At 37.9% G+C, this 10689-nt stretch overlaps 1 protein-coding gene across 1 annotated transcript; it reads left to right on the top strand.

Annotated features, from left to right (window-relative positions):
- Positions 1-438: 438 nt before the first annotated feature.
- On the top strand, positions 439-7870 carry LOC129257459 (E3 ubiquitin-protein ligase MARCHF8-like). Its single transcript, XM_054895783.2, has 3 exons — positions 439-771; positions 1482-1636; positions 5057-7870. Exons 1-3 carry the CDS (start codon positions 585-587, stop codon positions 5594-5596), a joined length of 882 nt encoding a protein of 293 aa, XP_054751758.2. The 5' UTR covers positions 439-584; the 3' UTR covers positions 5597-7870.
- Positions 7871-10689: the final 2819 nt, after the last annotated feature.

The raw sequence follows: 10689 nt of genomic DNA, 5'->3' as shown, positions 1-10689 counted from the left end.
CACACAATCGGTCAGTTTGGAGTTGGTATCGTAGGTGTGACTGTTGCATTACCCGAAATCTTAAGTCTCGAGAAAAAAAAAATACAGGACACTTCTTCCAAGGGGTCTGTGTTCTTCTGTAAACATTATTTGGACCGAACAAAAGTTGTCGGTAAACCATGCGTGAGAAAATTATTCCAGAAGTTCCTAAACTAAAGATTTTTGAAGGAAATCGCAATTTTCTTCCTCTTAAAATGTGTAAATTCCCTTGTGTTGAACAGAACACACCGTCAGGAAGCGCCAAATAGCCGACATTGTTATTTGATTGAAGTGATATCCGACCAGGATATTGGCACATTTTGACAGCTATTCAAAGAAAACTTTTTACTCTGTATTTTCCGTCCTCAGATTACGTAGTGATCACGTGGTCATAACATTGAGAGATATTTATGGTATTTCAGTTCCGACTGTGTTGGTATAGGCTCATTCTGGTCGGCATTTTCGTTTATTGAGGACGGGCCCGGGATTATAATACTCAAACTTTTTTTATTTTATTAAAGAATCGTTGGCTATTTTCTATCTTTATTTATCGCCAGGCAAACCGCATGATGCCGCCAACCAGTCTTCACGACAACACGAATCGCCTACCTGTGTATTCAATCTCGGGGAGCGGAACTTCGCCAATTGGCGGGGCCAAGACGACAGAACCCGAGCCAAAGTCGCCAACTTTCTCGGCCTACTCCTTTGACGGACCCGTATGTAGAATATGCCATGACGTCACAGATGTTTCAGGTTAGGATGATTTTGTTTTTGAATTTGTAATTTTGTTGTACTGTCAAATTTTCGTGATTTTTAGATAGATTGACAGATTCCAATGGATAGTTACGAGAAAACAAACAGACGTTTACAAATATTCAACAAGAAAAAGAAAGTCGGGGGGGGGGGTGTCCAACCATCTGGATCCACGCCTGATATTAGGTGTATACGGTTTTATCGCTTGCTAACCGACCTATCTGTTTACAGCCCTTACAATGTATCATAACTTTGTACCATAAGAAGTTATATCTTTTGTAATTGGAATGTATAGTTTCTTCATCAAAGTCATGCTTCTCTTCTTTCTGTTTCTCTTAATTTCCATTAATGATTTTTTTCAGTCTTTGTATCACAGGCAATCCTCTACAATGTATTATTTTCCCTTCATCTTAAAAAATGTTAAGAGATTATCGTCCATAAAGAAAATGATCATAAGGAATGAATTTATAGGGCGTATACAATCACAACAATCTGGGGGTCGTTTCATGAAATGTTACAAAATTAAAATTATGGCTATGACCATGGTAATTTGGCTCAGCAGCCAATCGCAATCAAGGTTCCGATGGTAGTTACAATTATGGCAAAGTAACATCGATGTTGTTAGTCTTTATGAAACATACCCCTCATAGTTTATCCCGAATTAATACATGTATTAATGTCCGTTATGATCTCACGATGAACTTCTGCAGGTAACAAGAAGCTCATAACACCATGCGGCTGCACCGGCTCTGCTCAGTATATCCACAAACAATGTTTGCAGAAATGGACAAGGTTAAAAGGAGCCTCCACATGCGAGATCTGCAACAAGTCATACCAGAAGAAATACGTCAAATTCAAAATGACAGTAAGTGCCTGTTTCTGTTTGTGTTGAAGTATAACTCCCCCTATCGGAACTTGGCAGCGCATCTTTAATTCCGCAGCATTAATGCCAAGCTGGTATACAGACATGACAGAGGAAACATTTCACGTTAAAGTTAATCAGTCATAGTGGTTCACCTTACAGAGACGTCATGAATCAGTCTCGGGCCTTTTTGGGGTTAAAGTGGAGATAGTGGTCGAGTGGGGATTCGAACTCACAACCTCACATTCATGAGTCCAATGCTCTAACCACTAGACTACATGACCCTTGTTATATTCTTGAAAACATATTTCATGCCCAGGCGCTCAAGTTTGTGGAAAGAATAGTCGGACATTCGTTTTGTCCAAACCTAGCTGGGTCTCAGTTCATTAAGACTTGTTAGAATAACAAATGGACAATTACTACTATCAGCCAATCAAAGTGATGGATTTTAGTAGCTCTACGTTTGTTATTATAAATTTGTTATTACAACAAGTTTTGTGAAACGGGTGCAAGGATGACATTTGAAAAAAAAAAACACCACAAACACCCTCATTTAAGTTTGATAATTGCAACAGAGTTCAACCCAAAGTTATGACTAGAGGATTTATACCAATCGGTCTGTCGAGAGATAGCATGTCAATTTTAATTGAATGTTTTATATGGCAGATCATGATAGTAAAACGATAGGTGTACTAAAATTTAGAGAAGCTCTTGTGATGTTCAGCCACATGCACGTCAAAAAGTGTTCTTTCATTGCCGCCATATCCCCACTAGAGCAAGTGACTATCCATCGTTGTCATGGTAACGAACATTAAGCGGTGGGTAATTAAAGGATATGCGTCTACCCCGGAACAGTTACTTGCCAGCAGAAAGCGTGAAAACAATATCAAATAGTCGCATGACACCGGTTGTTTTCAAACCTTATTTTAGGCATCAGTCACATCGCCGAAACCAATGATATATTACGTTTCTTATGTGTGACTGCTCCGTTGAGATGTATTCATATGACAGGCTCCCTTTAACCAAGGTTACGTTATAATTGACTTAAGCAACGCCGACCATCTTCACTCAATACCCCAACAGGCCCGTCGATCGTTAGCGTGTGCTGACGAAATTTGTTAAGATATTTCTTATAAAAGAACGGTTCCGTCGCAAAGGAAATGTTTCATGAACATCTTAACCTAATCAACTTTATTTCATTAAATACTTCTTCATCAGATATACAAGAAATGTTATGAAAATTGCCTCGGTTTGTCGAGGTGCGCCAGACGTTGTGGTATGAGTCTCAACTTAGTCATGCCGAAGAGGGAAAGAAAATGGTAAAAATAAAAGAAAGGGAAGGAAAATGGGCCTGTTCGTTCGCTATCCTTGACACTACAGCTGTTGATCACACCCTGTTGTTCTTGAGACAACCATTAATTCAAGCAGCGTCATTTTCCTATTTTAGCATCATGGTCTAAAAAACTTTTATCCATTTTTAAATACACTTGCATCCGGTAAACGGTGGGAAAGATGGTAATATTCAAGGGAGAAATTTACGACCAGGGTCCCCCGTAACACTCAATGTTCGCAATAGAACTGGAATTTGAAAAACCAAATCTGATTGGTTACTAGTCAGTCTTTTGAACAAACTGCGCATGCAACAATGGTCTTGATTGGCCATTACCATTTTACGATTGATCGTAAGCCTATGTGTTACGGGGCCTATAATAGGCGGATATGTGTTTTGGGGATCAAGCTTGAGTCTTTCGAAAAAAAATTACAATTGGTGTTGTGCTGTGTTTTGCTTAACAATGGAAAATATGAAAATACGAAATATTTGACCCGCGAAAAATGGACTTTAAAATATCGTAGACTGATGATTTTGTGAGGTTGGTCAACGCGGAACCAATAGTAGCCTGACTGGCAACAAAACCTTTTCAGCTATTCTTCAAGGATATAATGATCACTTTCGATCGCTAGGATTTGCCTTCTATTGGACATGACATGTGATGTCTCGTGTTTTATGCCTGATGTTTTCTTTCCATTGTCTTGATTGTTTTCGACTTTAAAAAAATTATCATGTTCACAGAACTTTTGTCAGAATAAAGCGTCACTTATTTCATGGTTTGACATCGGTTTGAAGTTATAATAAAATACAGCTTTTAAAAGTATCATGCCAATTGAAAAACAGTCTCCAAACTTTGACTTTTGTATAGATATTTATCATTGATTCCGGTAATTCGTTTTATGATATCAATACTATAGATCACGCATGCAGAATATATACTTTGTTTGTCACGAAAAAAAGAAAGAAAACATATACATTCTCGTTAAGGGGCTGTCGTCACACCTGCATAGCCAGCGTATACCGACTTATACTCCCGGGCGTATATACTGTACTTGTGACCAACTGCTTTCTCCTTATCACATTTACTGATATCAAGAATTGAAATTTGTTAATAACGCAAAAAAGACAATTCAGATTCTTTGTATGAAGAATCATTTGTGTTTTCAAACAAAATGCAGGGTTTTTTTTGTATAAAAACATAGGATTAAGAAAATGGCTTGCCATAGCCTACGCTGGCTAAAACGTTCAGAAGTGATAGCCCCAAGAGATTGAACAAGATCTTCATATCTTAAATCTTGAAATGCTAATCATCCATACATCGTGTCAATCCGATCAAATTGGACCTCTTCCGCTGGTCCGTGTCTTTAGAAAAAAAATCCGGAAAATCGTTGGTTGATAATTGATTAGTCATTTTAACCAATGCAACTATGCGAAAGATGATTTGTTGAAGATGATCTGGATATAATACACCAAGCGGAAACATCTCGTGACAGGCTAGTTTTCCACGACAATTCATATTACTTCGAGATGATGACAATGTTTCGGTTTGAGCTAAATTTACCCATTTTCTCCCTTATTGTTACCTTCTAAAATTGAAAGCAGTTAGTGCCATGTTGAGTGCTATAAATCCTCAAGGGTAACGTTTTTGAGTGATGATTAAGAGCTCATATGTGGCCGAGAACATCTATCCAGTACGGACGGAAATAGGGTTAGATCGATAATGGCATCATCTTGGGAAAGACCTAAAAGTTCTTTGCCTTCCCAAACGAAAAAAAGGACGGAAATTGTTATTCGAATATCGCCTTGGAGAAATTTTTCGATTTCCTATCCTTTGAGAGTACGAGATCAAAGCGCAATTTTAGGGCGTTTGTACTTTTGAAATGGACGGTGCTAAATCTGAGCCAAAATGTATACGAATTTATTAATGACCTTGCATGAATTGACAATTTGGCAAGATAAAGGGGTTATGCGAATGAAATGTAGAATTCATGTAGATTGGCTATCTAGCGTTAAAATAAAATTAAAATGCATATTGATGTGTTAAAAAGTTTCAATTCTTTATTTATTTGTTTTCTGTCTCCTTTCGCTTACAGTCGTCCGAAGAGAATACAGTAGCCTCAGCAATTACAATCCTTCTTCTGCTGATAGGTGTCTTATCCGTCGGAATCTACCTCCTCGCCGAATACCTAGTCAAAGTCAAACACGACCCGAAGGTCCGCGGTTCCAGTGAGATCTGGGTTTCCATCAGCCTCGTCATCATCGGGTTCCTAGGCATGCTCGTCTTCCTACCGTGGTTTATCTGTTTCTGCTTGAAGACGGGGAAGACGCCGAGGGCGACAGCCAACCGAAATGGAAGATCGACGGCGGATACGTCACAGGATACGTCGGTTGTGTCGTCGGTTGTCAATTTATCCGAGATAGACCCGGTTGTGGACAATGCGCAGTCGGCGTACACGTATGAGCAACAGAACTTTGAAGCAAGCGGCTACGCTGAGGGCGCCAGCGATACGCGCACCTCAAGTGACGACATCAGCGGGACAGGAGCGTATGTCAACCAAATAGTTCAGGTGGACGGATTAGAAGAAGATAATAGCGTGCATGACAAAGGCAACGCCGCTGTCCTATTAGTATGATGATAAAAGAACAGCATAAAAACTGATGTTTACGTGTGACATGTTTATTTATTGAGTCAGTGAAGACATTTTGACTTGTTAGTATATGTTACTATACTAGAAAAAGAAACTTATGAGGCCTTTTTGGATTACTCGTGAATCAGAGACGGAAAGACACACGTTGTCCTTAAATGAAAAGTAAGGAACGCTGACGGAAGATGTCACCATATTTGAATAGGAAATACGCTGCCCTTGGATGAAAAAGTATAGAACGCTGAAGGAAGCAATCACCATGTATGAATAATTGAAAATGAGTGGTAATGGCTAATATGGCTTGAAAGGAGAGATCAACTAACTGCGCCCCGGCCCAATGTTCAATCTGGAAACTGTTTTATCAGTCACATCAAAGGACGTATTGGTTTGGTCGCCAATTCCTAGAGGGAAATCGCTCTTATAAAAATTTGACGGTCATCTTACATTTTCGTCCCAGGGCAGTGGGTTGTTGGTACAGTTCCAACAGGACTTCTCCCGGAGACAGAGTTCTCAAGAAAAGTGTTTTCAAACTCCCGGAGCATTCCCATGTTCTTAATTGCCTGAGAAGGTCCTCACACTTTGATGTGCCCCAGATAAATGTCTTTATGTGTTCGATTTTAATATAATGTGCAATTCATCTTGTTCTCTTGTCATGTTGAATTCAAACAATGTTAACAAATAACTTTCATGCCTATTTCTGCTTGTTACCAAAAGTTATCGTTTTTTTTTATTATCAATCTTTGGTGGTAATGTTAAACTTTAATTTTCCATAGGCATATGTTTACCCTATTAATGGATATCTAGATCCTTTCACATTTCATGTCAGTTTGTATCTGTTAATTTATTGTTTCAAATCAAATGCTGCAATGAATGTATCATTTAAATTCTAGCGAATTTAGAAAATGAACAATAAAATTGTTATTATTGCAGTTTGGTCTTACGTACTTCGACGCTCATTTTGTTGCAGGAAATACAATAACGTAATACACATAATCCTATAGCCTGCTTTTCACGAGACAAGAATGGTTCACTATGAAGTGCTGACGGATCTCTTTTTGTTTGTTCGGGAACAAATTGGCATTTGAAAGGTGAATTTTTAACTATTAAGTGTACTTTAAGTGTTTTCTGTTCTTTTCGATTACCAAGTAATTAGATCAATTAGGTTGAAAACACGGACGTTAATTCACGAAATGAGTAATGCCTTCTACATTAATAACCCTTATACACGATACTCATGTTTGACTTCTATAATAAACCTTGGCCTAATGATCCCTAATCAGCTACTTAAGACTTACTTTTTGTACTACAGGTACGAACAAACATTTTATATCTTCCTATATCATTTATTCCCTTTAGAACTATTATGTTTGTTTTTATTAATATGTTTAATATTACATGTTTTCAAAGGTATTTATTGTTTGCTTATTGCATTATGTATAATTTATTATAATTGTTACTGTAAAGTAAGAACTAAGAGAAGTGTTATTTTGAAAGAGGTTGATATTCAACGATTGGCGCAATAAGCCCCCACCCCCCCCAAAAAAAAATGGGGGGACACCATGGCGTATGTGGAGGAATTTTTAAAAAGGGGGCGAGCGAGAAACAATAATACAATGTTCAAGAAATAATATCACATTTCACACCTTTTCCTATCCTGTTTTTATTGTCCGTGTGACTTTTAGGAGGGATGGCGACAGAACCCCGCCAAGTCCCACCCCCCGCAATTTATACACCGCACCGGTGTACCTCCGCCCTGTCGTCAACCCTATGTGAACAAAAGAGAGTATATATAAGCAAAGAGCAAAATGATGAGAATATCACGGAAATTGGACGATGACTCCCTCCCCCGAAGTTACTTCGTCTAAAGATAGCATTTAATTGTTCCATAGTAGATTGTGTCCAAATTATGGAGGTAATGATGATACAAATTTCCTTTTCTCATTTTGAATCATGCAATTACAATGTTTCCCTTTACTGCTCAGACAAAACACGATTTTGGATTCTGATGGAATTACTTATTACTTTGACACTTTCATAGTTTAGTATCAAAATTTGTTCAAATGAAAATTATTGTGCAAAAACAAATTCATTTTTTCAAAATCACGTCATATATCTCGGTGGAGTAGCACTCTTTCGGGCGACTGCCAACTTGCCTATTTTGGATGTGGTTCGTGAGAAATCATCTACAAAAAGTAGATATAATTTATGTCTTTGTATGTATGAAAATGAAGTACAATTTATTAATAAAATAACAAATAAGAACTTGGTATGTTGCATTGATTCTGTTATTTTAAGCCCAGCAATATTTTAGAACACTGTCGCAGTGGGCGAGATTCATCGCGTGACTTGTATACTCAATAACCCATAATAAGTCATGGATGTGGATTGTTCTCGGTTCATGACTTTTTGCGTAATGAGATGTGAAAACGGATGAATGAAACATATGAATAGTAAGGGGTACAAAGTAGGGTATATGGATTAAAATCTAATGTCAGTAGACAATACAGACATCGATCCTATTGGTTCATATTCACTTCGTCCTCATGTAGCATGGTTTCGGTATCGGTCTAACATCACATGGGCTAAACACATTTGGTCTAAGTAAGAGTCATTATTTTGGTCTACATTCCACCCACTTAGTCTCTTCAAGGGCGTATAGGCTGGGGGGGGGGGTGCACGTGCACCCTCCCGCTGAGGCAGAGGAGTTCTGACACTGGCAAGTAAAACGAAATTTGTACCCCTTCTGCCTACAACAGCTGATTTTCCAAACTTAAGTTCCACCTCCCCAAGATGTGCACTCCCATACGACTTTAGTTCCACCTCTCCATGCTCAAACCAGCTTACGCTCTTGCTATTTGTCATTTACCCAGTTGGTCTATTTCCTCTGCATTTACATATTACTTTTTACTTTGTGAAAATTTGGTTTATAAAAGTTTTGTCTAACGTATCAGAGATGTTTCTATATGGTTCATTTTCCCCCTTCTTCTCGCTCTCATCTATCATTCCATTTTATGTCACCATATGACGACATGTAACCCTTAGAAGTCGACTTGGCAACATACCTGATATAATCAGTCGACATGATAAGACTTTGAAAGTTGGCAGGACAAAATGGCCCACCATCTCGTCAATGTCGTCAAATAGATTACACTCGAAAGCTTTCGCACGATCGACATCGTGCTAAGTCTTCTTTGGTTGCATGTGGAGTTTCCGTTCACATAATACAAGTTTCCGGCCATTAAGTCATCGATTAAAGCCTTCATTCCTCGATCCTTTAACGTTCCAGGTAAAGCCGAGGTATACATGTACAAGTAGGTTAAAAAAAGCTCCTTAAAATACGCGTTAAAGAGTTACATCGATGCTTACAGATGTATCAGTGTGTATTCGGGCTGCGAAGAGTACAAGCCATGGGTCTATATTCTTTTCAAAAAGAAATTTTAACAGTTTGGCTAGAAATCATTGTATAAAGTTATGGTATTAGGGGACCAATCCAAAGTAGACTGAAAATAAGAAAAAACTTTAAATGTATACTAGATTGAGGTTTTCATTGCAACAATGGACTGGTCTCTCATAACAATCTAAAGAAATTAGAGAGTACAAAATAATGTAAAGGTAATTTCTAATTTTTAATTTGCTGTTGGTGATACGAAGGTAATGATGAGTGCGTTGGATGGATGGATGTGGGGGGGGTGGCGGGGAGTAAGTTAAATGACGGGGTCTTAATATTCAGAATGGGAGAGACAAGGGGGGGTGGAATGTAACAAATACATGATAATGAGAGTGGTCGAGAGCCTCGAGGTCGGGCAATATTTATTACGATTATAATCAGGTTAAATGTATACTAAAATAACTTCTTTGGTTTTTTACAAAAAAAATAAATGACAAAAAATTATTCTCCCCCCCCTCAGTTAAAAAAGATGCCTATACTTGAGAATATGCCGAGAGCAAGATTAACATAAAAAAATATTTAAAAAGAAATCAGTTTTGTCCACAGTTTACCCTATAATATTGACTTGCTAGTTGGAATGTGTGCGAAAACGTGGAAGAGGTACTCTAATTAAAGTTACCCCCTCCTACGGAAGTCAATGTTATTTACTATAACCGGGTATGTGGGGAGTGTCATTCTATTTTGAGGAACTGTGAGAAGGTTGTTCGTGACATTAGTGTCGATTCTACTATTTTGATACCCTTATATCATTAAAAACAGAAACGAAAGGTGTACCACCTTCTTGAATGTTATCCGCCCTTCCTTAATCTTAATTCAACATAAGGAGAGGGAATAAGTAGGGGGAATATCTTACTCATGGAATATAATTATCAATGCAAAAAGACACATTTAAATGTTTCATAGCTCAGTGTCTTTGAAGGGAAAGTTCCATGACGCATTTGACTTTGAATGAAAAGAGAAAAATCAAACAACGCTGAAATTTTCATCAAAATCCGATACAAAATAAGGAAGTTTTCTTGCGATATTTCAAATTTCCCTTTATTTTACAAAACAGTTATGCGCACATCCTGGGGAGTGTTTCATGAAGGACTTGTCAGACGTTTTATCCGACAAGTCCTGTTCTATCCGACAGTTACCATAGTAACAGTGCTTCTTAGCCAATCAACATCAAGGAAAGATGTCAGATCTGACAACTTGTCGGACAAAAATGTTGATGAAACGCTCCCCTGGTCGGTATGTCAATGAGACCCGATGACGTCACTCATTGTTTCATTTTATTTTTGTATTTCAGTAATTGAAATATTTCGATTTCTCCTCATAATATGAAACAAAGCTGATCCCTCCATAAACATGGGAAATCGCATTTTTTTGTAACCTTTTGCTAATAAAAATAATAAGAAAAATATATTGAAAACTGTTTCTCAGAAATCATTCGAAGAAAGACATCATCATTTTATCTTTTTTTACTCTTTGTGCCTTTGATTAATTCTGAAGAGAACACTATCAGGGGCGGATCCATGCATTATGTCCAAGGGGGGGGGTGTGGATAAACTAATCAACACTTCCCGGATTGGCTATTTAATAGTGATAGAATCCGCTGCTTGACAAGAAACAATTAAAAAAGTGACAACAG

Source organism: Lytechinus pictus, chromosome 3 (assembly GCF_037042905.1).
Source record: "Lytechinus pictus isolate F3 Inbred chromosome 3, Lp3.0, whole genome shotgun sequence".
Lineage (NCBI taxonomy): Eukaryota > Metazoa > Echinodermata > Echinoidea > Temnopleuroida > Toxopneustidae > Lytechinus > Lytechinus pictus.
The sequence above is the reverse complement of the archived record's forward strand: the minus strand, read 5'-3'. Positions and strand labels throughout refer to the sequence as shown.